Source organism: Siniperca chuatsi, linkage group LG15, assembly GCF_020085105.1.
Source record: "Siniperca chuatsi isolate FFG_IHB_CAS linkage group LG15, ASM2008510v1, whole genome shotgun sequence".
Taxonomy (NCBI): Eukaryota; Metazoa; Chordata; class Actinopteri; order Centrarchiformes; family Sinipercidae; genus Siniperca; species Siniperca chuatsi.
The window spans coordinates 29,063,337-29,090,313 of record NC_058056.1 but is presented as its reverse complement, the minus strand read 5'-3'; the positions used below and the strand labels follow the sequence as shown (position 1 = coordinate 29,090,313).

General features: G+C 48.1%; 2 protein-coding genes and 2 non-coding genes across 6 annotated transcripts; all 4 read left to right on the top strand.

Annotated features, from left to right (window-relative positions):
* The first annotated feature begins 3,742 nt into the window (after positions 1–3,742).
* On the top strand, positions 3,743–15,433 carry snx6 (sorting nexin 6). 2 transcript variants are annotated; one of them, XM_044166521.1, is made up of 14 exons: positions 3,743–3,820; positions 3,990–4,040; positions 5,249–5,353; positions 6,251–6,361; positions 6,686–6,807; positions 6,898–7,021; positions 9,781–9,876; positions 9,962–10,067; positions 10,327–10,402; positions 10,540–10,579; positions 10,766–10,852; positions 11,342–11,501; positions 11,767–11,852; positions 12,878–15,433. In XM_044166521.1, the coding sequence occupies exons 1-14, from the start codon at positions 3,815–3,817 to the stop codon at positions 12,929–12,931; spliced, it is 1,224 nt and encodes a 407-aa protein (XP_044022456.1). In that variant the 5' UTR covers positions 3,743–3,814; the 3' UTR covers positions 12,932–15,433. The 2 variants fall into 2 exon arrangements, with proteins under 2 accessions (XP_044022456.1, XP_044022457.1); XM_044166522.1 differs by having other exon boundaries at positions 3,758–3,820; positions 3,993–4,040.
* An 828-nt stretch (positions 15,434–16,261) lies between these two features.
* Positions 16,262–26,610, top strand: psma3 (proteasome 20S subunit alpha 3). 2 transcript variants are annotated; one of them, XM_044166523.1, is made up of 11 exons: positions 16,263–16,418; positions 17,534–17,616; positions 19,106–19,229; positions 19,946–20,047; positions 21,038–21,111; positions 21,846–21,918; positions 24,032–24,097; positions 24,416–24,462; positions 24,697–24,764; positions 26,266–26,330; positions 26,435–26,610. In XM_044166523.1, the coding sequence occupies exons 1-11, from the start codon at positions 16,398–16,400 to the stop codon at positions 26,477–26,479; spliced, it is 768 nt and encodes a 255-aa protein (XP_044022458.1). In that variant the 5' UTR covers positions 16,263–16,397; the 3' UTR covers positions 26,480–26,610. The 2 variants fall into 2 exon arrangements, with proteins under 2 accessions (XP_044022459.1, XP_044022458.1); XM_044166524.1 differs by lacking the exon at positions 24,416–24,462 and having other exon boundaries at positions 16,262–16,418.
* LOC122862532 lies at positions 21,430–21,506 on the top strand. The gene has a single exon (XR_006374765.1). It is a non-coding gene; the product is annotated as a small nucleolar RNA SNORD53/SNORD92 (small nucleolar RNA).
* LOC122862531 lies at positions 25,120–25,196 on the top strand. The gene has a single exon (XR_006374764.1). It is a non-coding gene; the product is annotated as a small nucleolar RNA SNORD53/SNORD92 (small nucleolar RNA).
* Positions 26,611–26,977: the final 367 nt, after the last annotated feature.

Here is a 26,977-nt window from a genome sequence, read left to right as displayed (position 1 = left end):
TGTTGGGTCCAAATAACTTCCGAGCAGAGATGTTAGTCTGTCTTTCAGAGGCAACACCTGAAAACAGACCTGGTTTAAGAGATTTTCTAACGCAGGTGTGTTGAAGTGGGTTCTTTTTGTTCATTTCACATGAATGTACAATCGACGGGACGTCCGTCCCTTCAGAGGTAGGGTAACTGCAGCGTCTCCTGTACGTCTCCGTCTCTGCACCCGCTCAGTAACGAAGAGACGACGCGTCAGTCAGACGGACGCAGGTGGAAGGGGGATTTGCTGTCTTTTGATGGAGCTAGGCTAACGGTTTCCCCCTGCTTCCTGTCTTTGTGCTAAGCTAGGCTAAACACGTCCCGTCCAGGATGTGGACTATAACTCTGAGACTCACCGGGCGTTTTAGTCCTCCGTGATGGATTTCTCACCGTGAGCAGAAGGAAACATCAGCGCGTCTCCTACGTTTCTGCTCGCTTATAAAATCCACGCTGAAGCAGCTGCTTCCTGCTTTGAATCCGGTCCAGATGTTTGCAGGTCTAAGACTGATGAGGATCCTGAAGCGCAACAGGTGAAGTGAAGGATTACAGAAACCAGCAACTTGTTTTATGTCTGAAATTTAAACCTGATTACATGCACGCAAATGAGCGAACGCACACTACATAATCCTCAAGTCCCAGTCAATCAATCAATCAGTCAGTCAGTCAATCAATCAATCAATCAATCAATCAATCAATCAATCAATCAATCAATCAATCAGTCAGTCAGTCAGTCAGTCAGTCTCTGTTGGTCCTCAGAGGCGTTGCTTTGCAGCCAGCGGACAGTGACTCCGCTCTGTCAGAAACAGAGTCGTGGACAGACGGAGTCGCAGCGCTGCTGTGAAGAATCTTTCAGAATCATAAACTTTGTTGTGAAATAAAAACAAAAAGCCTCTTTTTTTTTTAATTTCCAAACGTTTATAAACCATAAAGTTTCACTGACAGAGAGCCTCAGGGTGAGAACTCTGAGGACTCCGTTACCCAGAATGCCCGAGGTGAGTCAGCAGAGCTGTGTCTCCTCCTGCTGGTCACTGAGCTGAATTACATGGAGATTAAATCAAACTTTACTGCTACAGTCATCAGCAATCAGAGCATAAACATGTAATAAACAGGTAATAACACACTGTAAGCAGATATAAAGACGAGTCTAAGTGTTTATTAATGTTCAGCATTTGTTCTAACGTCTGTGGAGACATTTTATATTCCAGCTGTTTTACTTTATTATCATTCATCATGTTTATACAGCAGCCTGCACTTATTACAGCTGTTAATAAATACATTCATAAACACTTCGATCTGCTTACAGCTACATTAGTCTGTTATTAACCAGTTATTACATCTTTATTATACACGATGACTTCACTTTTACACCCTCACCTCCAAAACCAACACCACCCCAGAACCCCACCCGCGCCTCCACCACAGCTGGAGTCGCAGTCCGGTGGGAACCAAGATGTTTTCAGAAGCTAATGGAAGCATTTCTCCAAACCTGCAGGAAGAGAACCGGAGACACCGGATGCTCACAATGTTCTGCAGAAAAACGCAGGAAAGAAGCTGCTGTTTAATCAGAACCAGACACTTTGTCACAGTTAGCAGCGCTGCAAGAAGCACTCAGGTCAATACTGCAGCGTACAAATACTGCAGCGTACAAATACTGCAGCGCACAAATACTGCAGCGTACAAATACTGCAGCGCACAAATACTGTACAAATACTGCAGCGTACAAATACTGCAGCGTACAAATACTGCAGCGTACAAATACTGCAGCGTACAAATACTGTACAAATACTGCAGCGTACAAATACTGCAGCGTACAAATACTGCAGCGTACAAATACTGCAGCGTACAAATACTGCAGCGTACAAATACTGCAGCGTGCATAAATACTGTACAAATACTGCAGCGTACAAATACTGCAGCGTGCAAATACTGCAGCGCACAAATACTGCAGCGCACAAATACTACAGCGCACAAATACTACAGCGTACAAATACTGTACAAATACTGCAGCGTACAAATACTGCAGCGTACAAATACTGTACAAATACTGCAGCGTACAAATACTGCAGCGTACAAATACTGTACAAATACTGCAGCGTACAAATACTGCAGCGTAGAAATACTGTACAAATACTGCAGCGCACAAATACTGCAGCGCACAAATACTGTACAAATACTGCAGCGTGCAAAATGCAGCAGTGCAAATACTACAGCGCACAAATACTGCAGCGCACAAATACTGTACAAATACTGTACAAATACTGTACAAATACTGCAGCGTACAAATACTGTACAAATACTGCAGCGTACAAATACTGCAGCGTACAAATACTGTACAAATACTGCAGCGTACAAATACTGTACAAATACTGCAGCGTACAAATACTGTACAAATACTGCAGCGTACAAATACTACAGCGCACAAATACTGCAGCGTACAAATACTACAGCGCACAAATACTGCAGCGTACAAATACTGCAGCGTACAAATACTGCAGCGTACAAATACTGCAGCGTACAAATACTACAGCGTACAAATAATACAGCGTACAAATACTGTACAAATACTGCAGCGTACAAATACTGCAGCGCACAAATACTGCAGCGTACAAATACTGTACAAATACTGCAGCGTACAAATACTGCAGCGCACAAATACTGCAGCGTACAAATACTACAGCGTACAAATACTGCAGCGTACAAATAATACAGCGTACAAATACTGTACAAATACTGCAGCGCACAAATACTGCAGCGTACAAATACTGTACAAATACTGCAGCGTACAAATACTGCAGCGCACAAATACTGCAGCGCACAAATACAACAGCGTACAAATACTGCAGCGTACAAATACTGCAGCGCACAAATACTGCAGCGCACAAATACAACAGCGTACAAATACTGCAGCGTACAAATACTGCAGCGTACAAATACTGCAGCGCACAAATACAACAGCGTACAAATACTACAGCGTACAAATACTGCAGCGTACAAATACTACAGCGCACAAATACTGCAGCGTACAAATACTGCAGCGCACAAATACTGCAGCGTACAAATACTGCAGCGTACAAATACTACAGCGTACAAATACTGCAGCGTACAAATAATACAGCGTACAAATACTGTACAAATACTGCAGCGTACAAATACTGCAGCGCACAAATACTGCAGCGTACAAATACTGTACAAATACTGCAGCGTACAAATACTGCAGCGCACAAATACAACAGCGTACAAATACTGCAGCGTACAAATACTGCAGCGTACAAATACTGTTACAAGTAAACGTCCTGACGGTGTACTGTGCTGTACTGGTACTGTGTTGAACTGGTACTGGTACTGTACTGGTACTGTGTTATACTGGTACTGTACTGGTACTGTGCTGTACTGGTACTGTGTTATACTGGTACTGTACTGGTACTGTGTTGAACTGGTACTGTGTTGAACTGGTACTGTGCTGTCCGTCTGCTGCGATCATTTCAATTCTATTAAAACCGATCAAAGATTTATTGATTGATTCTGGTGCGCGACCTGTTTTCATTATAAAAGCACTCAAGAAATAAGTTCAGCCCTTCGATCTCTTACTGATCAATCAATAATCAATATAATAATTATTAGTATTATCTGATCCTCCATCATCCGCTCACTACTGCAGTACAGAGTGCAGTACAGAGTATCTCAGTACTGCAGTACAAGTACACTACTGCAGTAAAAGTACTCAGTGAAATAAAACGTCTGCCTGGCCGTCGTGACGTCAGCGCACTTCCTGTCTCCACCCGCTGGCAGCCATGATGGTGGGTTCTACTCTTTTCTCTCCTCTCCCGGTTATTTGTGTCTGTTACCAGCTCGTTAACGGGCCCCGGGGGGCCCCGGGGGGCCCGCGGCTTGTGTTGTTGTGTGTTGCGGTCAGTGAGCGGTCGGTGTGTCGGTAAACTAACGGCTCTGTGCTCTCTGTCTCCGCAGCAGGAAGGGCTGGACGACGGACCCGACTTCCTCTCCGAAGAGGACCGGGGAGTGAGTGCTCACTTTTTACCTGTCTGTGCGCTGGGCTACCTGTCTGTGCGCTGGGCTACCTGTCTGTGCGCTGGGCTACCTGTCTGTGTGCTGGGCTCAGCTCTGTGTTCTGTTCGGCTCAGCTAAAGCAGCTACTTAGCATTAGCTCTGGTTTTCTAGCCAGGTTAGCCGTGTTGGCTACCGTTAGCTGCTGATGCTAACGGGCTTCAGCCTGTCAGCTGTAGTTTCCCCAGCTGAGAGTCCAAACAGTGACCCGGCTGCAGGCCGTTAGCTTCAGCAGCTAACTGAGCTACCTGGCTAACAGGTGCAGCACAGGCTGAGCTAGCAGCTAAAGGTCTGTTTCAGATCATTAACGTGTTGCTAATGATCAGTTCTGCTGTGCTGGTTAATCATGAGGCTGTCACATGACACACACACATCAGCGAGCCGCCCTGGCTGACATGTTGCTTCATCACCACGAACACACACACTGTAGTTTATTCTGACTCACACACACACACCGTCCTGCTGCCCCAAACACTCACTACAGCACCACATGTGGATTCATCCGCCGCTGGAAGTAGTCCCCAACAGATGCTCTGTTTCCTCCTGTTGGTCTGATAGAAACTACAGCGAGCAGCTGTTTGAGGAAACTACTGAGCCTTTTTAAACAGGAAACTACAGATCTGTGTTTTTAAAGATTTACGTCTTCAGCAGGAACCAATGGGCTCGCAGCTGAGCGCCGCAGACAGGAAGTGAGACGGTACTGAGAGACGGACCGACGTGCTGCTGGTTTGAGTCCGAACATGAGATCTGATGATGAGAAAAATAGAGAAAACAGCTGATTGTGGCTTTAAGGAAAGAATCAGAATATGGTCTAAAAAAAATGTCTGTTTTCCCACAATGCAATGCACACGTGATCTGCAGGAGCTGCTCACAGATGCGGAGATGTAAATGAATAGCAGATGTGAGACAGCAGGAAGATTTGAGCTCTAACTGATCCGGCAGAGTCTCGACGGACCGCCAAGACCCGCAAGGTGTCATGTGACTGACGGAGACAGCCGAAGGTGTCAGGAGGCTAGTTTATGGTAGCATCGTTAGCTTGTGGAGAATTTAACAGTGAGGCAGGTTCTGTGGACGTTACTGTGTCGGCCGTCGCACTCTGCATGTCTGCTGGTCAGTGGGTGTGGTGCATGATGGGATATGTGGTCTCTGTCATCCTCCTGCAGCCGCGGGCGGTGAACGTGGATCTGCAGACGGACGCCACGCTGCAGGTCGACATCTCTGACGCTCTGAGTGAGAGAGACAAGGTCAAGTTCACCGTCCACACCAAGGTGAGACTGTGTGTGTGTTACTATCTGTGTGAGGACATTTCTGCATTGTGAGGTCCTCGCTACTTCCTCACTGTGTATTTTTGCACAGAACGCCATCGCTGACACTGTAAACATGTTATAAAGAGATCTGTTAATGTTTGCTGGGTACCGAACTCGGTACTTTTAAGGGTACCGGCCAAATTACGTCGGTGCTTGGCGAGCCGAGCTTCGTTAGCCCAAATACTGCATAGAGGATCAGTACCAGCAGAAACAGCCACAGTGAGATGTTTGATGACGACAGGCTCTTAGTGCACTCAACAACGTATTTGACCTTGTTTATTTATGTATTTATTATTGTTTATTTTACCTTAAACAACAAAATGTTCTAAATAAATAACAAGGTTGAAATGAAGAAGTTTGGACTTATTTGTTACAACTGAAATTACATTTTTGTATTAGGCTACAGAGAGAGTAAAGTACTGAGTTCCGGGTACCGGTTCAGATGTGAACGGTACCCACCAGTAGTTCCAGTAGTTCCAGTATGAACAGGAGGAACGATTACAGCAAGAGAAACCTGTTGTTTCTTTTATTTGTTCCTGATTTTAATTCAGAAAAATCTGTTCATTTTTTTTAGGCAGCTGAACCTGAATTTACATTTATGTATATTTAATTTCCCCCAATAATCAATGATCAAATTGATCACATGTTTTACACTCCTGTCTATATTTTTGATATTAAAAATAACATTTTTACAATTAATGTGAGAGAATCTCATCGCTCGACTACATTGTTAAAACCGGTGAGTTGATTCAGGCTGCAGATCAATACTTATGGATGTTTTTGAATTTTGAAATTGGTTATAACACAAAGATGTTCTGTTAGTCAGCTGATCTGGTGATGTACTTCCTGTTTCCACAGAGCACGCTCCCTAACTTTAAGCAGAACGAGTTCTCGGTGGTCCGACAGCACGAAGAGTTCATCTGGCTGCACGACTCGTTCGTCGAGAACGAAGACTACGCAGGATACATCGTAAGAACCGCACACACACACACACAGACACACACGCACATTATTTTCTGAACCATTATTATTCACACAATTATCACAATACATATATTATACATTTGTATGCAGATGACGCTGTCTTTACACTGTTAATGTTCTTCAGACATTTCTGCAGAACCTCAAACTTGTACTGAACGCTGATGAGAACCCGTAATTCTGTCAACTTATAAATATCGAAACACTTCGGTCAGTTAGCAGTCAAAACACAAAACACAAAGAACATTACTAGAGTTAAATATAGAGCAAATGTCTCCCAGTCTGAATGTTGTTGTTGTTGTTGTTGTGTAGATCCCCCCCGCCCCCCCCAGACCAGACTTTGATGCGTCCAGAGAGAAGCTGCAGAAGCTGGGGGAGGGAGAAGGATCCATGACGAAGGAGGAGTTCACCAAGATGAAGCAGGAGCTGGAGGCGTGAGTCACTAACTAACAAAGTAACTCCGCTGAAAGTTCACCAGCAGGTCGTCTGCTGTTTATCACACTGGCTGCTGTGTTTTCACTCAGAGAGTACCTGGCCATCTTTAAGAAGACCGTCGCCATGCACGAGGTCTTCCTGTGTCGTGTGGCGGCTCATCCTGTCCTCAGGAAAGACCTCAACTTCCACGTCTTCCTGGAGTACAACCAGGACGTGAGTCACTGCTGACACACCTAACACCGCGCCTCACACGGCTTCAGTCGCCCGACGCCGCGCCTCACCTGGCTTCGGTCGCCCGACACCGCGCCTCACATGCTTTCAGTCGCCCGACGCCGCGCCTCACCTGGCTTCGGTCGCCCGACACCGCGCCTCACATGCTTTCAGTCGCCCGGCGCGCGCCTCACCTGGCTTCGGTCGCCTGACACCGCGCCTTCAGTCACTTGACACGCGCTACCACACGCCTTCAGTCGCCCGGCACTGCACCTTCAGTCGCCTGACGCGCGCGCCACACGGCTTCAGTCGCCCGACGCCCGCGCTCACGCGCGCCGGTCGCCTGACGCGCGCCTCACATGCTTTCAGTCGCCCGACGCGCGCCTCACCTGGCCGGTCGCCCGACACCGCGCCTCACATGCTTTCAGTCGCCCGACGCCGCGCCTCACCTGGCCGTCGCCTGACACCGCGCTTCAGTCACTTGACACCGCGCCCACACGCCTTCAGTCGCCCGGCACTGCACCTTCAGTCGCCTGACGCCGCGCCTCACACGGCTTCAGTCGCCCGACGCCGCGCGCCTCACGCTGTCGCCTGACGCGCGCTCACATGCTTTCAGTCGCCCGACGCCGCGCCTCACCTGGCTTCGGTCGCCCGACACCGCGCCTCACATGCTTTCAGTCGCCCGACGCCGCGCCTCACCTGGCTTCGGTCGCCTGACACCGCGCCTTCAGTCACTTGACACCGCGCCTCACACGCCTTCAGTCGCCCGGCACCGCACCTTCAGTCGCCTGACGCCGCGCCTCACACGCCTTCGGTCGCCTGACGCCGCGCCTCACGCCTTCGGTCGCCTGACACCGCGCCTCACACGCCTTCGGTCGCCTGACGCCGCGCCTCACACGGCTTCGGTCGCCTGACGCCGCGCCTCACACGGCTTCAGTCGCCTGACCAGCGCCTTCAGTCGCCTGACGCCGCGCCTTCAGTCGCCTGACCAGCGCCTTCAGTCGCCTGACCAGCGCCTTCAGTCGCCTGACCAGCGCCTTCAGTCGCCTGACGCCGCGCCTCACACGGCTTCGGTCGCCTGACACTGCGCCTTCAGTCGCCTGACGCCGCGCCTTCAGTCGCCTGACGCCGCGCCTCACACGGCTTCGGTCGCCTGACGCTGCGCCTCACACGCCTTCAGTCGCTTGACACCGCGCCTCACACGTTATTTTATATCAGCGTTTAGAATCATAATGCCTTAATCTTTATACGTACAACCAAAATTTATCCTCATGATTTGACAATTTAGTTTTTTTTTAATTTTCTGGTTTTATCGTCATACTTGGACAGTTCAGTCGTTGTTGTTAATTGTCTCCCTCTGACAGCTGACTCGGGGTCAGTGACAGGTGTAACATCACCTGCTGTAGGCTGTAATATTCTGTCCTCTAATGTCTCTGACTGTCACACGACCTCCTCTCATTATTGTTAGTCATGGGCCGCTTGGCTTCAGAAAGACGTTTTTACCTTCAGGTTAAACCGTCCTCACATTTGGACAGCTGTAATATTTGTATTCTGTGCGGTCGTCGAATACGACTACTGACTCTGTTAAATTAGTTTCTTTTAGTCTGCTGATTTCTGACAGCAGGACTCGAAGTGTGGACATTTTAGGGGTGTTGATTATATCGATATGATCAGATGTCACAAACACACACCTTCCCGTGAATAGTTGACGTTCATCAGGCTGAAACCAGCAAGTTTGTACACAAAAGGTTAAATCTCTTCTTTCAGTGGAGAGTCTGTCAGCTGTTAAACCTCCTGCTCAGGTGTGTTTATACACTTACACAGTTACAGTTTATCTTTCTGTTGACACGACTGAATCGGTACAAAACTGTGATGGCAGCTCCTAAAGCTTCCTATTAACCAGGTGAACAGTAACAGCATAGATCGCGATTACTGACAGCAGCTGTGTGATCAACTTCATCAACATTTACACTGACTGATCACAGAGAGAGTTAGAGGAGACAGGAAGTTGTCATCGTTTTTATCATCAACGCTGGTTGAGACGCTGCGGGCCAAAACAGAGACAAAGATCGGGTTTTCGTTGAATAATTGTGGATGTAATCTGACTCCAGACACGTCTCCACCCAGGTGAAGCTCACCTGCAGTCTGTCTGTCCAGTAACTGAGCAACACGATTCACCTTCCGAGTATGAAGATCTGAGCTCTGAAGCTGAGAGGTTTCACTCTGCTCCTGTTTGATCTGAGCACATTTCAGCTGTTGACTCGAGAGCTGGTTGTTCTGTAAGCACTCACCTGTTTGAGTTGTATCACCTGAACAGAATTTAACTTGTTTCATAAACTAAAACAAAAGATTGAATATAGATTTGTGATCTAAAACATCAATTCATGTTTAATCATTTTGTAGCTCAACACATTGTGTAAAAACTGCACACACACACATGCGCGTTGGATATTTATGCTTTACAGCTCCTGTGTATGTGCACTTAAATATATGCACACATTATATTTACAGCAAACATATATAGAGAAATGTCCATGTAGACAAAAAGTCAATTTAGTTAACGAGCAACATTTAAAAAGAACAAATGTTCTTTCCAAAAGATGAACGATCTACTCTGAGTTGCAGTGAGGACCGGAGACGATGTTACTCCACAAGACAAATGATCGACTCTGACAGAAGCTGAAGAAAGAAATATGTTGTGTACCTGCTCCGTGTACTGTCCATGTTGTTGTGTGCGACCTTTGACCTCTCCTCTGTGACAGCTGAGTGTACGAGGGAAGAACAAGAAGGAGAAGCTGGAGGACTTCTTTAAGAACGTGGTGAAGTCGGCCGACGGCGTCCTGGTGGCCGGAGTCAAGGTGACAAACGCGAGAACCAGAGTTTCGTAGTTTCATATCTGTTGCGTCAGATTTCATTCATATTTATCGTTTCTCTGTTTTTCAGGACGTGGACGACTTCTTTGAGCACGAGAAGACGTTTCTGTTAGAATATCACAACAGAGTGAAAGATGCTTCGGCCAAATCTGACAGAATGATCCGCTCGCACAAAAGTAAGACTCAACTTCATTTTATAGCAGAAAGTCTGGAGTTTGAAAGACGTGCTGTTTACCAGGCAGGAGGCTCTAATGGAAGACACTGTCCAGGTGCATCATGGGAACTGTAGGATCCAGTGTTTTGGGACTAAAAGTCAGGAACTCCACCTCTGCTGCTCAGATCTGAACCATTCATAACTACTCTCTGGATCAGACACACTGAATCACTGTTGTATTTTAATGTCTGTAATGAAGCCGAAACTTTGTGTGTGTTCAGACGCTGCAGACGACATCAACAGAATCGCCTCGTCTCTCTACACGTTAGGAACGCAGGACTCCACAGACGTCTGCAAGTACGAACAAACGTGTTTAAACTGCTGTGAATCTCCTGAAGCATCTGTGGCTCATCTCTTATTTATTTATTGTCAGGATGTCACCATGCTGACATCACTTCCTCCTGTTGATCTGTTTCCTGTTTCTCCTGTTTCAGGTTCTTCCTGAAAGTGTCGGAGCTGTTTGAGAAAACGAGGGTACGTTTGTTGTCAGATCACATGACTTGAACCCTAAAGAACGCAGCTGTCCACATACTTTTGGCCATATGGTGTATAAAAGAAGTCCAGAGACGTGTTGAACGTGTTTGATTCTTCACCTGAACGACTGATTGTAAAACGGTGAACAGCCGGTTGTGAAGGTTTCTGTCTGTCGTTGTTTTACAGAAGATTGAAGCTCGAGTTGCAGCAGACGAAGACCTGAAGCTGGCCGACCTGCTGAAATATTACCTGAGGGAGTCCCAGGCTGCAAAGGTGTGTGCTTACTGACAGTTCAAGCACAGTCTGCTGTTATTCCATCATCAGATCTCACGTTCGGACTCAAACCAGCAACATGTCGGTCCGTCTCTCAGTGCCGTCTCACTTCCTGTCTGCGGCGCTCAGCTGCGAGCCCATTGGTTCCTGCTGAAGACGTAAATCTTTAAAAACACAGATCTGTAGTTTCCTGTTTAAAAAGGCTCAGTAGTTTCCTCAAACAGCTGCTCGCTGTAGTTTCTATCAGACCAACAGGAGGAAACAGAGCATCTGTTGGGGACTATTTCCTGCGGCGGATGAATCCACATGTGGTGCTGTAGTGAGTGTTTGGGGCAGCAGGACGGTGTGTGTGTGTGTGTCAGAATAAACTACAGTGTGTGTGTTCGTGGTGATGAAGCAACATGTCGCCCACTCAGTGAAAAACGTTTTATTAATCAAATGTTGAAAAACGAATTCAGTGAAATGTTGTGACGATGTCCCCGGCTGCAGGACCTGCTGTACCGGAGGAGCCGGGCTCTGGTGGACTACGAGAACGCTAACAAGGCTCTGGATAAAGCTCGAGCCAAAAACAGAGACGTCCTGCAGGCCGAGACCAGCCAGCAGCTCTGCTGCCACAAGTTTGAGAAGATCTCCGAGTCCGCCAAGCAAGGTCAGCAGAGTCCACGTTTTATGAAAGACTAGTTTTACTTCTCCAGCGATAACAAAGCACCACAAGGTTGGTAGTTTGATTCCAGAGGACGACGACAGGAGGTGAAACAGTCCAAGCACTAATTTATCCTTCCACTACATTTACTTGTGATCCTGTTTCGGTTGGCTGTCACAGTTCATACCGACAGTAACACCACCTCTGCTGGTCAGTGCGTGTTACTGCACCCTGCTGTAGTATCTAACCGTGGATTCTGTCCTGAACGCAGAGCTCATAGACTTCAAGACGAGACGAGTGGCAGCTTTCAGGAAGAACCTGGTGGAGCTGGCAGAGCTGGAGCTCAAACACGCCAAGGTAACCAATCACTGCAGAGACCTGCGACCGTTGCAGGAAATCCTCTTAGTTATTGTAGAGTCGCATTAGAAGATCAGTTTCTGGTCCAGGATGTGTTTAGCCTAGCTTAGCACAAAGACTGGAAGCAGGGGGAAACTGTTGGCCTAGCTCTGCAGGTTGTATGGTGCAGAAATAGGAATGTAAGGTTTAGCAGCAGTTAGCATTGAAGCTGTTTGTTGACCGACAGCTGCAGCGTCTCCACAAGTCCTGGAGTCACAGTGGGGAAGTCCGTTTGAACTGAACTAAACCAGCTGACCAGCTAAGTGACGACTCTGTGTGTCCAGTTAGTGTTCGAAACTCACTGGATTAGAAAACAGAAGGTTTTCTCTAATCTAAAACAACTTAGGGTGCAGCTGATTCATTTTCTCCTCCATGCTGCCTGGAAAATAACACCTGGAAGCTCCAGGTCTGTGGGAACCGGCCCAGTTCGATATCCACGCTGGTCAGAGAGCAGCTGCAGCAACTGACTGCTGGAGGGCACAGATACACAGCCAGCTCTGGCAGGCTGCAACTGGTTTTACTGGCTGTCATCGTCCCGTTCATACTGGACGTTAACTGGTCTCCTTGTTTCTAATGGAAGCGATGGAATATGAAGTTTATCTGAAGTTCAGACGAAGCTTCAGTCTCGTAAATCTCCACGTGATTTCAAAGTTCCTCACTGAGTTTAAACCCACGTGATGCGTTTGGCTGATGAAGCTTCGTATTAACTTCAGATAAACTTTATATTCCATCACTTCCATTAGAAACAAGGACACCAGTTAACGTCCAGTATGAACGGGACGATGACAGCCAGTAAAACCAGTTTGTGTTCATGTGAACAGCTGCCTGTTGTTAAATGTAGATACCTCATAGATGCTTATAACCTGTGGTAAAGAGTCATGTTTCATTGTCTGTCTCTTGTGGTGGAGCTAGGCTACCCCCGCCTCACAGTGTCACATGGTTCACCTGTATGCCTGTGTTTCTGACCCCGCCCCTCTCACCTGCAGGGGAACCTGCAGCTGCTGCAGAGCTGTCTGGGCGTCCTGAAAGGTAACACTTAACTGTGTGACCTGCCTACATCACGCCGGACACGCCCCTTCGTCTCAGCCCCGCCCACATTTACCTGGACACGCCCACCATGGGCGGAGCCTGGGCGGACGGACGAACAACACTGAGAACTCTGGACCAGAGAGAGAGAACAGAGGGTTAAAACAGACAGGAAGTCGTCTTCATCACTAACCAGACACCGTCCTCTTCATCTTCTTCTTCCTCCTCTTCCTCCTAACCCTCTCCCCCTCTCTCCAGCAGCATGTGTACTGGTTCTACTGGGCCAGCATCAGTCCTGAAGCACCTGTACTGGTTCTGGTCCAGCAGAACCGGTGTGGTCAGTTTGGATCTCAGCCTCTTTTTCTCCTGAGTGATTTTCATATGAAACTCTTCGTTATCACAACAGAACACAAGACACCAAATGTTTTAGGTTTTGTCACCATTTCAGATTCATCTTAAACAAATCGATCAAACTTCAGCAGCCAGCGGTTTCTGCTGGACCCGAGCAGCCCGGCTCCAGGGCCACGAGGCGAGTCTCCGTTCAGATGCTGTCGACAGTAAATACAAACGGGTCAGATCAGCCAGATCACGAGCGACCGATTGTAGCTCTGAAGAGACGTCGAAGCTGCTGTCGGATCAGTGCTAGCAGATACTCCCAGACCTCGTTTACATCCTTCGTTTCGAAATCCAAATAAAATCCAGATGACTAATCAGGGTCGGCCCTCCTGCGGTCCAGAAGGCGGTTTGGAAACTGACAGAAACACCAGAAGAAGAACTTTAGTTTCAACAGTAACAGTTTAGCTAGCGTTAGCTAACAGCTATCCATAAGCTAACACAAACACACAGACGTAATAAATTTATGAAGTACGAGCGAGACAAAAGCTTCAGCGTCTCACCGCACAGATCATTCGGTGGTTGCACTGATCAGGGATTTGTTTTCTCTCCGGCGTCAGGGAGGATCACATTATCTCACATTTACAGCTTTTCAGCATCGGTTTTCTGAGCCGCGACTCGCACCAAGTGATTCCGTGTAGATGAGATCCGGTCTCTCTGGGATTAGTGCACCAGACCCAGGTATGTCGACACCAGCGGAGGTTTGACTGAACCCACCTGGTTCGGGCCCCGCAAGTCAGATCCAGACCCCCTGAATCAGAATAGAAACATATGAACGTCACTCAGAGGAGGTGGTGCTGATCCTGCAGGAACTGGTCCCAGTATGTCTCTGCTGCTCCACCCGGCAACAGCCTCCATCTTACCAAGAGTCATAAAAGTCTTTTTTTTTTCTTAGAGAAATGAGAAAATCTCAGCCTATTTCAATTTTAAAATCTGCGGCGCTCATTGCATTCACCAAATAAACAAACTGGGGGCTTTATGTCTTAGTTATTCTTATATCTCCTTGTTATTCTTATATCTCCTTGTTATTCTTATATCTCTGAGTTATTCTTATATCTCTGAGTTATTCTTATATCTCTGAGTTATTCTTATATCTCCTTGTTATTCTTATATCTCTGAGTTATTCTTATATCTCTGTTATTCTTATATCTCCTGTTATTCTTATATCTCCTGTTATTCTTATATCTCCTTGTTATTCTTATATCTCTGAGTTATTCTTATATCTCTGAGTTATTCTTATATCTCTGTTATTCTTATATCTCTTAGTAATTCTTATATCTCTTAGTTATTCTTATATCTCTTAGTTATGAGAGAACTCTTCTCGTCATTATGAGATTGTAAGTCATAAATAAGAGCTACAGTCTGTAATTTGTCTTATTTGGTGAATCCGACGAGCTTTAGTAAAAATAAACTTGCTTCAAGAATTTTCTAGAATTATTGTCGTGTTTCTTGATTTTACTGCATCGATCTTGTTTCATGTTCATTTGTAAGACTGAGATTTCCTTCTCCGAAATCGGCGGCTGAGGAAACGACCTCGGTCTGTTCAGTCGCTGTTACGTGAAGTTCGATTTGTAATATTCTGTCACTTGTTTTAGGAAAATGAGACTTTCAGGACTCGAACAGACATGAATGTTTCACAGTTTTGTTGCTTCAGCCGTCAGCGTGTCTCTGTCCTCATCTTCCCCTTCTGCTCTCTGTCGTCTTACTTTGGCGGTGTGTGTGAGGTGGACTTCCTGTGCTGCTGTGAGGCGTTTTGAGTCCAGCTCTCGGTTCCTGTTCTCATTAAAGTGTAATGTCACTAAATAAAAAAAGCCTTGTATATGTTTGTATTAGTTAACTAATGAAGGCTCATCATCGTCATCGTCACTAACTGTAGCTTGTTTTTCTTGAATCGGATGTTTTCTGTCGCTGAGGGCGGAGCTTCAGTCTGATCAGCGCCGCCAGTCGCTCCGTTTCATTTATTGTAAAAGTAAAAAAATCACAATGAAAATGTTTTTGTTCCCGTTCTTAAAGTCACTGTATACGAATGTTTTTTCACTCTTATGTGACCAAAGCTTCCATGACTGATTCAAGATGGAGAAATAAAATGAAAAGAAGAATAAAAGAGATGATTATGAAATTCACAACATTTTTATTTGTTTAAGCTTCAGCAGGTCTGTAATCCGCCGGGGTCATTCTGAGACTGAATAAAACTTTACGGACACTTTTCCTAAAATCCTCTGTGTCACCGGTTTACTGGGAGCTTCCGGGTGAAAAGACGCTGTCTGATTGGACGGGAGGTCAGAGCTCAGTGCTGTTATTGGCTGGTTTCACTTCCATCTCCAGGTGCAACATGAAGTCCACATTGAGCAGTCAAACATTAAGAGACAGTTCACTTCCCAACAGCACGCTTCATCAACATGGCCGCTGGCAAAAACAACACAGCTTATCAGAAATACTTTATTGATCCCCGAGAGGAAACGCTTCACATCTTATATCTGTGTTTTCAGAGTTTTAATCAATATAAGAGCCAGTTTCTTCTCCTGAAGTGGAAGTGTGGTGAAATATTCTTATGATTTTGTTTTCAGTTACGTCACATTTCACCGCAGCTCATAAGAGCTGTCGTTTTGTGACGTCATTGCAGCGTCACTCCTCAGCAGCAGGCGGCAGCCCTGAAGAAAACTTCTTCTGTGGTGTGAATGTCCGCAGCTTGTCAAGCCAGGACAGGAAATGAGCTTCACTCAGTAAGAGTCCTCAGACGTGTTGTCAAAATAATTTCCCCACCGGGTCCATCCAGTAGCTTTGCATCACGTGACATGCGGGTTTTCCAGTTGTCATGGAGATGTCTCTGTCTGCTGATGAGAGTCATGTGGTACGAAAGCTCCTGAACAGCTAGTAAATTGCCTTTGTGGTCAAATTATTTTGTCAGTTGGTGTTTCCAAGGTCAAGCGAAACTCAATGTTGCGTCATTTCATTTATCATCAGTGGGGCTTTTATTGTGAAGGCTGTAACCGGAAGCTCGCGTGTGGCTGCGGTGACGCAGACAGTGTGATGAAGCGCAGAGCGGCGGGCTGAAAGCTGTTCACAGGATCCACAGTTTGTCTTAAAATGAGCTCCATCGGGACCGGGGTGAGTGTGTCACTGCTTCTTTGAGCTGAACTTCACTCTGACTTCACTCTGACTGCTTCTGTGTCGCATTTTAGTCCAGTTTACAGGGAAATAATCCACATTCATACTGAAAATCATTCATAATAACTGGTAGCCTGCTAGCTAGCTAGCTAGCGTGTTAGCCTGCTGAGTCACAACGAGGCCTGCTAGCCGAAGCTAAACTGAAATTGAAAGTATACAGAGCCATAAGTTTTACTTTGATTTAGATTCAGTTTGCTGTGAAAATTTTAAAACTAACAGGAACAAAACAAAATCCCGCTGTAGCGTCGTCACAGATTTTGTCTTTTTAGTAATATAAATTAGTGATATTGACGTGTAAGCAGAGTCGGCACTAACAGTTAGCTCCGGTACATGCCAAACTCCCTTCAGAATACATCAGATTTAAGTGGCCTTGCGTGTCAGCTGAAGTTCGCTCTCAGAAGAAGATAATTTAACGCTTTTTGTGAACCTTTTTATGTTTCTGTGTTTTGGTTCAGCCGAGGTTCTCTTCAAACAGCCTTAATTCAGATAAAATCAACGTTAGAGCTGGAGCATGCGTCTTGTGCTGCTCCCAGTGGGACAATGTGGGAGATGAGATATAATGCGAGGTTTAGTGACAGTAGATTGTAACGTGTACTGCACATGAGGTGAAAGTGGATTTTAATAAGTCAGAGCACTTGATGAAACAACAGAAATTTGGCCTTTTAATTTAACGCTGAAAACACACCTTAATTTAAATGAAGGAGTTTGGTTTGGTAGCCAGATGTTCCTTCATTTGTCCATTAATTTGAAAAGCTAAACCCATTAACTCATAAACTCCCTCATTAATTAACACTGGTATTTTAATTATTTGGGGAATCCTTTAAGGATCAGTTTGAGGTGCTTCCTGTCGGGATTTTGGTTTATGTTAGGTCTAATTAATATTTTCAGCTGTAAATGAATTCAACTGTTATTGTATTTAATCCTAAATGTATTGGATAAATGAAGAGATTGTAACAAAGCCCAGTCCTGTATAAACATTAATATAAACGGTGTCTGTTCTAATCTGAGAGCCTGCTAACGTAAAGTGTGTCTCCACCTGTGTGTGTGTCCTGCAGTACGACCTGTCGGCCTCCACCTTCTCTCCAGACGGCCGAGTGTTTCAGGTGGAATACGCCATGAAGGCCGTCGAGAACAGCAGGTCAGCAGCTTCACGTCATCTTAACAGAACGAGCAGTTCTCGCCAAACTGCATCAGATTGTGACTCGACTCAGAAACGAGTCACGTGGCGGAGGCGACCCATCACGGCGCGTCGAACACGTCAGAAGTGATTTTTGTTTATATGTGAGATAGAAGTGAGTCAGCTGCGGTCTCTCCCTCTAATATATATAATATAATATATATAATATAATATAATATCAGGCGGTATCGGACCCGCGTGAGCAGAGCCAGAAATCAATGATCTGGACAGATTCATGTTCCAGTGAGATGAAGCACCTGTCAGGTACTGAAAGCAACTACAAGGAACCTTGCCTTTGTGTCGGGGCTGGTGCCATTCCTTAGTAATGTTATGACTTATAATAATAATAATAATAATTAATAACAAGCCAACGGCAACATACGGCTCGGTAGCAAGGCCAACATCCAAAGTTAGGTTCAAAGCCAGCGGCGTCTCCTGCTTCCTGTTAACGGGCTGACGGGCGTCTCGCTGGGAAAATGCAGACCGCCTCCTCCGGTCTGCGTGCCGTACATCGCTTCGTCTGATTTGGCGGGAATCGGACCGGTGACAGGTGTCTTCTCGCCGGCGGTCTCGTTGGCTTGTGTAGGCCACACGGAGGCATCAGACTGTTTCCAGTTGAAACTCCTTGTAGTTGCTTCAATTCCCTGAATGAGCCAAAACCAGCACGCTATTTTTGATAGAGGGACCACACCGGGCCGTGTAGAGGTGTGATATAACAGCACATTCTGTGCTGCAGGAACCGATCCGTGAAGTGGACAGGTGTCCCGCAGGTGCACCTCCACCTGGACGACTTCACGTTCTGATGTAAAAGAGTCGGCTACAAAACAAAATGTCCTTCTCCAGTTAAATTCTGACTCGGAGAGTTGTTGTTTTTCTCTTTCACCCTGTCTGTCTCCCTGCCTGTCTGTCTGCCTGTCTCCCTGCCTGTCTCCCTGTCTGCCTGTCTCCCTGTCTGTCTGTCTCCCTGCCTGTCTCCCTGCCTGCCTGTCTGTCTCCCTGCCTGTCTCCCTGCCTGTCTCCCTGTCTGCCTGTCTCGCTGTCTGTCTGCCTGTCTCGCTGTCTGTCTGCCTGTCTGTCTCCCTGCCTGCCTGTCTGTCTGTCTGCCTGCCTGTCTGTCTCCCTGCCTGTCTGTCTCCCTGCCTGCCTGTCTGCCTGTCTGTCTCCCTGCCTGCCTGTCTGTCTGTCTCCCTGCCTGTCTGTCTGTCTGCCTGTCTGCCTGTCTGTCTCCCTGCCTGCCTGTCTGTCTGTCTGTCTCCCTGTCTGTCTCCCTGCCTGTCTGTCTGTCTCCCTGCCTGCCTGTCTGTCTGTCTGTCTCCCTGTCTGTCTCCCTGCCTGTCTGTCTGTCTGCCTGCCTGTCTGTCTCCCTGCCTGCTTGCCTGTCTGTCTGTCTCCCTGCCTGTCTCCCTGTCTGCCTGTCTCCCTGCCTGCCTGCCTGTCTGTCTGCGTTCAGCACAGCCATTGCGATCCGCTGTAAGGACGGCGTTGTGTTCGGGGTGGAGAAGCTCGTTCTGTCCAAACTGTACGAGGAGGGCTCCAACAAACGCATCTTCAACATCGACAGACACGTCGGCATGGTAACCACACACACACGCACACACACAGAGAAATACACACACACACGCACATCCTTGTCGTACTTTACATTAAGCACTCCCTGAAACCAGGTCTAACCCCTCAACAGCTTTTTGGACCTCACGAATATAGTAAAACAATCTCTCTCCCTGCCTGTCTCTCTCTCTCCCCCTGCCTGTCTCTCTCTCTCCCCCTGCCTGTCTCTCTCTCTCCCTGTCTGTCTCTCTCTCTCCCCCTGCCTGTCTCTCTCTCTCTCCTCCTGCCTGTCTCTCTCTCTCTCCTCCTGCCTGTCTCTCTCTCCCCGCCTGTCTCTCTCTCCCCGCCTGTCTCTCTCTCTCCCCGCCTGTCTCTCTCTCTCCCCGCCTCTCTCTCTCCCCTGCCTGTCTCTCTCCCCCCTGCCTGCCCTCCCCCCCTGTCTCTCTCTCCCCGCCTGCCTCTCTCTCTCCCCCCCGCCTGTCTCTCTCTCTCCCCGCCTGTCTCTCTCCCCTGCCTGTCTCTCTCCCCTGCCTGCCTCTCCCCCGCCTGTCTCTCTCTCTCCCCGCCTCTCTCTCTCTCCCCCGCCTGTCTCTCTCTCTCCCCCCGCCTGTCTCTCTCTCTCTCTCCCCTGCCTGTCTCTCTCTCTCTCTCTCTCTCCCCTGCCTGTCTCTCTCTCTCTCTCTCCCCTGCCTGCCTCTCTCTCCCCTGTCTGTCTCTCTCTCCCTGCCTGTCTCTCTCTCAGGCTGTAGCCGGCCTGTTGGCTGATGCTCGCTCGCTCGCTGACGTCGCCAGAGAAGAAGCTTCCAGCTTCAGATCAAACTACGGACACGACATCCCACTGAAGGTTTGTCTTTCTGTACTTGTGAGGACCCTCATTGACATAATGCATTGCCTAGTCCCTAACTCTAATCTAGACCAGGTTCCACCCTGACCCTTAAAACCAGGTCTGAACCTGCAAACAGACATTTGAAGTAGTGAGGATTATCGATTAATCTGCAGATAATTTTGTCGATTAATCGTTTGGTCTATAAAAGGAAATAGTGATCAGAATATCCGAGAGCACGAGGTGACATCATCACATGACATCATCACGTGACTTGATCACATGACTTGTTTCGTTTAAGTTTTAACAGGAAGAGATTCAGTTTACTGGGATATAAAACTGAGAGAAACAGCAAGTTCTTACATTTGAGGACCTGGAATGATATTTGGCATTTTTGCTCAAAAAATGATTAATCGATGATCAAAATAGTTGCCGATCAATTTTCTTTTGATCTGCTAATCGATTAATCGTTGCAGTTCTGCCTCACCCTCAACGTCTAAAAGTCAAGTTGGCCCTCACAAAGATAGATGTTCACAAACACAGGTCTTATTAACAGGTTCAGGCTGAAGACATCAGTCCGAATACTGAGCTTTAATAACAACCTGCTGGTTAACGTTAGCCATGTTGTGGGTTAGCTTAGCGAGGTTGTGGGTTAACTTAGCGAGGTTGTGGGTTAACGTTAGCGAGGTTGTGGGTTAACGTTAGCGAGGTTGTGGGTTAACGTTAGCGAGGTTGTGGGTTAACGTTAGCGAGGTTGTGGGTTAGCTTAGCGAGGTTGTGGGTTAAACGTTAGCGAGGTTGTGGGTTAGCTTAGCGAGGTTGTGGGTTAGCAAACTGTCGCTACAGTTGCTGCTGTGAAGCTAACAGCCAGAGAGGACGAGACGGTTTCCCAGAGCCAGCACAGCAGCTTGACTCACATCAGCTTCCTGTCGCTGTTGTAGTTTGTCTCCTTCAGATCACACAGGAAGTGTTTGTGTAATGCTAAGCTAACAGTGTTTCCTGTTGTTGCAGCACCTGTCGGACAGAGTGGCCATGTACGTCCACGCCTACACGCTGTACAGCGCTGTGCGGCCGTTTGGCTGCAGGTGAGTCTGAAACCTTCACATCGTTTATCACATCAGCTGATTAGACACAGCGATCTGAGCGCGGGCGTTCAGGAGCGCGGTGCGTTCAGGTACAAGCATTAGAGTCATTAGAAGCTCAACAGAGAAAACGGGCTGAATAAAATGAACACGAAGCCGTTCACACATTCAGATCAGACTGATCAATAAAGTCGATCAGCTTCCTCTGGTTTAGTTTAATACCTTGTTGACAGGGACAGTGCATATTAATAACTTCTCTGAAAATGTGCCGTTAGCCAGAAAGGCTCATTTTCATCTGTAGTCCCAGACATGCTCAGCAGGGAGGGATGATGAGTCCCAAAGGTTTCGCTCACTGGCTGAACTCCTGTGATGTCACTTCCTCTTGGCTGTCTGACCAATCCCTGAGCTGAACTCTCCTCGCGCACACACACACACGCACGCGCACACACACACACACACACACACACACCTGCCTCCATCTCAGCTCACTGGTTTCTTCTTCTGAGCAGAAAATTCAGATGAGTGTGAGAGGGTTTACTCATCAGCTGGTGGTGCGTTCAGGTACAACACAAACTCAGAAACTCAACACTGAGGAGGAGGAGTGTTGTTGCACCTCCTCGGTCCCGGTCTGGGATCTGGTCCAACACTGACTTGTTTCAACACGGCTGTAGCGGACAGGAAGTGTCGGCGTGGCTGCAGTCACGCTGTTCATGCTGTTGATGTTTGTCTCTCTGCAGTTTCATCTTGGGCTCGTACGACAAAGACGACGGTCCTCAGCTCTACATGGTCGACCCGTCCGGCATCTCATACGTGAGTCACGCAGACGACACAAAAGACTGTTGTCATGGCGATGTTAGGCTGCACACGCTGCAGTCGGTACGCTGGGTCTGAGATCAAAGTGATCACGGCCGCTGTGGGCCGGACTGTGAGTGCGGCGTGCTCGTTAACCGCGGCGGCGCTCGGTCAGTGCTGTTGATGGATTCGGGTCCAGATCTCGACATTTCAGTGCAAAGTACTGAACTCTGCGTATTGTAATAGCCGTGCACAGCGGCCGCCTCTGCTGGCTGAAGCCTCGTCCCAGCGCCGCCCGCGGCGAGACTTTTCTGGATTTCCGGGGTCGAGGCGCTTCGGGGTTTAGCTGCGCTTTAAATAACACGCGTCACGGGGACGGTTGGGTTTAAGAAATGAATTCACTTTTAATCGACAGCAATATTAACAACATCAAAGTGAAAACAGTTATTTATTTATTTATTCATGAGTTCACTCAAACAGCTCCGCTAAGAAAACAAACTCCAGTCCAACAGTCAAAAAACAAAATGCCGTCCTGTCTCTTCCTGAACGTTTCCCTCGATGGAAAACGTCCTGAGGTCAAGGACTTGGGAAAAGACGCCACGCTGACACTAGGCGGCGTGATGCGGCGGCGGATGTTGTTGACGTGGGTCTGCTGTGGTGAAACGCCCCCCTTATTGAACAGATCGAATGGGAGTTCTTGTACAATTAAGATTCCAACGTGTGGAAAAAATTAGATATCGATCAAAGGAAAAGATTCAGTATCTAAACATAATCAATAAAAGTCAATGACCCGAATGATTGTTTGAAATATCTGTACTCGTTGAGCTCAGCCAGAACACGATTACAGCCGGGGAAGGACTTTACGTGAAACTCGCCAACTGCGATTTGTCACCTCACAGGTTTATTATTACGTTCAAACTTCGTAACTTATCGTCTTCAAGCTTTCTGTAAACAGACTTCTCTGGCAGCGACCCTGTAGGGGGGCGGGGGTGGAGCTCGGACCCTGTGGGGGGGCGGAGCTCGGACCCTGTGGGGGCGGAGGCGGGCCCTGTAGGGGGGTGGGGGGGGGGCGGAGCTCGGACCCTGGGGGCATGGTCGGAGCTCGGAAGAACAACGTGTACATTTTCAAGTTAAATGCACTTTGAGAGCAGAAGTCAGAGGCTCGATCTGTGAGGAACTCTGCGCTCTAGTAAACTATTCGGGGGGGGGCATGTGGTCGTGGGTTTGGGGGTCCTCCCCCATGAACATGTGATATTATTTGACTACAAACGATGCGTTTTACTTAAATTTAGACTATTATATACACAGGTTTACAGTGAACGTGTCCTCCACGCTGCTGCGGGGGGGGGCGTTAGGATCGTGCCCTTATCTTATCAATACTCTTATCGGCCCGGCTCTTTATCAATACTCTTACTGGTGCTTTTTCATTACTAAAGAATTGGGTTTTTTAATTACATTTTTTTAAGAATCAATTCAGAAGATTTAAAACATAACTAAACGTTTGTAGAGCAGCAAAGTGTCTATAAACTCTAATATCAGACCTCAGTCAGGGTCAGTCTGTCCTCCTGTCCCTCTGTCCTCCTGCCCTCCTGTCCTCCTGTCCCTCTGTCCTCCTGCCCTCCTGTCCCCCTGTCCTCCTGTCCCCCTGTCCTCCTGTCCCTCTGTCCTCCTGCCTCTGTCCTCCTCCCTCTGTCCTCCTGTCCTCCTGCCCCTCTGTCCCTCTGTCCTCCTGTCCTCCTGCCCCCCTGTCCTTCTGTCCTCCTCCCTCTGTCCTCCTGTCCCTCTGTCCTCCTGCCCTCCTGTCCTCCTGTCCCTCTGTCCTCCTGTCCTCCTGTCCCTCTGTCCTCCTGCCCCTCTGTCCCTCTGTCCTCCTGCCCTCCTGTCCTCCTGTCCCTCTGTCCTTCTGTCCTCCTGCCTCTGTCCTCCTGTCCCCCTGTCCTTCTGTCCTCCTCCCTCTGTCCTCCTGTCCCTCTGTCCTCCTGTCCCTCTGTCCTCCTGCCTCTGTCCCTCTGTCCTCCTGCCTCTGTCCTCCAGACAGAGAGACAGTGGGACTTCCTGCAGACAGTGAATATAATAATGTGTCACCCTTTGAGTCCCAGTTAGACCAGTAACCAGACGTCTGTGTGTTCAGGGTTACTGGGGCTGTGCCATCGGAAAAGCAAAGCAAGCCGCCAAGACGGAGATCGAGAAACTGCAGGTGAGTCTGAATCTGTACGTCCGGATTAGAGCTGCGTCGACTCATCGGCCGCCAGGTGTCTAACGCTCCTGCTTCCGGCCGCTCCTCGTTCGCCGGGAACTGAAGTTCTGAGAGGAAAACATTTTTCTCTGCGATTCATCGATTAACGCAGAAACTAATGGTCAGAGTAATCGATAATGAAAATAAAGGTCGGCCGCAGCTCTAATCCAGATGAACCGGTCTGAAGCCGGACCGCGGTCTGAAGCCGGACCGCGGTCTGAAGCCGGACCGCGGTCTGGTGCCGAGCCTCGTCCTGATGTTGCTGTGTCTGTGTGTCAGATGAAGGAGATGACGTGCAGGGAGCTGGTCAAAGAGGTCGCCAAAATGTGAGTCAACTTTATCGACAGCGAGCAGCAGCTCAGCTCGTGCTGCCAGACACTCGCCTGCTCCGTGTGTTTCAGTAGAATCACAATCTGTTGTTTATTATTGTTGTTGTTGTTATTATTATTATTTGTTGTTGTTGTTATTATTATTATTGTTATTATTATTAACACACGTGGATTTAGAGCAGCACTGAGGTCACGTGGTCGGTTTTCAGCACAGTAACATTACTTCCCCAGAATCTACATCGTGCACGACGAGGTGAAGGACAAAGCCTTCGAGCTGGAGCTCAGCTGGGTCGGAGAAGGTAAGGACGCGACCAATCGCTGCTCTGCTTTTCTTCTTCTCTGCTCAAGCTTCTACTTCCTGTTTCACCTGCACAGAAATCAACACGACGTATTTTTATTATTTATGTAACTTTCTCTTCAAACGGGGCAAAACGACACGAGATAAATCAGCCGAGCGACGGCGACGGCGATCGGGTTCGAACGAACAGAAGCGATAAATCACTACGATGTGTAGGTCAGCGCCTCGGGTCCAGAGGATTCTGGGGGATTGGCGCCGATCTGTTGTCACGTGCAGACGTGAAGAAGGATCAGACGGAAAGTGATAAAAAGATCAGAGTGATCAATAAAGTCGATCAGCTTCATCTGCTCAGCGGGGAGGGATGATGAGTCCCAAAGGTTTCGCTCACTGGCTGAACTCCTGTGATGTCACTTCCTCTTGGCTGTCTGACCAATCCCTGAGCTGAACTCTCCTCACACATACGCTCACACACACACGCGTTATAATAATCAATAATCGGTCTGATGCTTCTGCAGCTGCCGGATCTCAAACACACGACTCCGTCACTTCGTCTTTTTCTCTCCGTTCAGACTGAAACTGAGTTTTATTAAAACTTTCAGCTGCAGCCGGTTTCACACCAAACACAAAACCACGATGCAGCTGCTCGCCTGTCTGTCTGCCTGTCTGTCTCTCTGCTCGCCTGTCTGTCTGCCTGTCTGTCTGTCTCTCTGCTCGCCTGCCTGTCTCTCTGCCTGCCTGTCTCTCTGCTCGCCTGTCTGTCTGTCTGCCTGTCTGTCTCTCTGCTCGCCTGTCTGTCTGCCTGCCTGTCTGTCTCTCTGCTCGCCTGTCTGTCTGTCTGCCTGTCTGTCTCTCTGCTCGCCTGTCTGTCTGCCTGTCTGTCTGTCTCTCTGCTCGCCTGCCTGTCTCTCTGCCTGCCTGTCTCTCTGCTCGCCTGCCTGTCTGTCTTCATGCTGTCCAGGTGTCTCTCTGCTCGCCTGTCTCTCTGCTCGCCTGTCTGTCTCTCTGCTCGCCTGTCTCTCTGCTCACCTGTCTGTCTCTCTGCCTGCCTGTCTCTCTGCTCGCCTGCCTGTCTGTCTTCATGCTGTCCAGGTGTCTCTCTGCTCGCCTGTCTCTCTGCTCGCCTGCCTGTCTGTCTCTCTGCTCGCCTGCCTGTCTGTCTTCATGCTGTCCAGGTGTCTCTCTGTCTGACGTCCCCCTGAAACACCTGGAGACTGTTGGTGACGCGGAGCGACGTCACGTGAAAGCTGCGTTTTAATATTTGCGTATTAAATCTTAATGTCTGCGTCTGATCCTGCAGGCAGATTAAAACATCTGCAGGTTTGATGTTTGTGTCGTTAAATCAGTCGGAACACGAGAGCGTGTGGGCCGAACCTGAACAGGTAAACCGGCGCGCCGTTACTAACAACCAGGAAGCACTCTTCTGCCGCCGCTTCCTGTTCCTGCTGATGCTCGTGTTGCCATGGCGACGGCTCCGACTCACCTGTCTGTCTCCTCTCCCTCAGTCACAAACGGACGACACGAGCTGGTGCCCAAAGACGTCCGAGAGGAAGCTGAGAAATACGCCAAGGTGAGCAGGACGCACCTGTGGTGACTGCACACACACACACACACACACACACACACACACACACACACACAGTCAGCTGATCCTCATGTTGGTGTGTGTTTCAGGATTCTCTGGAGGAGGAGGATGACTCTGACGAAGACAACATGTGAACTCTGCGGGCGGCTCACACACACATCAGATTCTTTTTTATGTTTTATAGTTGATGAACATTCATGTCTGTTGTTTTTGCTTTTTGGTTTGATGAATTTCAGCTTTGAAAATAAAAACAGTTGAAGAGGAAGTTTGTGCGTGGTGTTTGTCTGACTCAGCTGATTGACTGTAAATATAAAGCAGGCTGGACTTTAAACACCCAGAATCTGGGAAGTAAGTTTGAAGAAGTTACTGAAAGATGGAGAGAAAGCAGCAACGTGTTTACAGATCAGTATTAAAGAGACGGTCAGCGGCCAGCTGACCCTGACAGGCCGCCATCACTGCTCGCTGCATTTGTTTAGAAATAACCTCCACATTCCCAGAGAGGAAGACGACATGTGGCTCTGCCGTCACTCTCTTCCTGTTACGTAAAAACGCCAGTGTGCCCGCCCACTCGCGTCTTTACAAACGGCGCCACAAACCCCGACTGCCCTCGACTAAAACCGTTTGTTCCCGTG

What these genes read in the sequence shown, in the direction of transcription:
- psma3 (XM_044166523.1), top strand. Translation starts at nt 16,398, where the DNA reads ATGAGCTCCATCGGGACCGGG. An exon ending in TCGACAGACACGTCGGCATG is followed by an intron (nt 19,230 to 19,945) that starts GTAACCACACAC and finishes TCTCTCTCTCAG; the next exon opens with GCTGTAGCCGGCCTGTTGGC. An exon ending in GTCAAAGAGGTCGCCAAAAT is followed by an intron (nt 24,463 to 24,696) that starts GTGAGTCAACTT and finishes TTACTTCCCCAG; the next exon opens with AATCTACATCGTGCACGACG.
- snx6 (XM_044166521.1), top strand. An exon ending in TCTCCGAAGAGGACCGGGGA is followed by an intron (nt 4,041 to 5,248) that starts GTGAGTGCTCAC and finishes ATCCTCCTGCAG; the next exon opens with CCGCGGGCGGTGAACGTGGA. An exon ending in TGGAGCTCAAACACGCCAAG is followed by an intron (nt 11,853 to 12,877) that starts GTAACCAATCAC and finishes TCTCACCTGCAG; the next exon opens with GGGAACCTGCAGCTGCTGCA.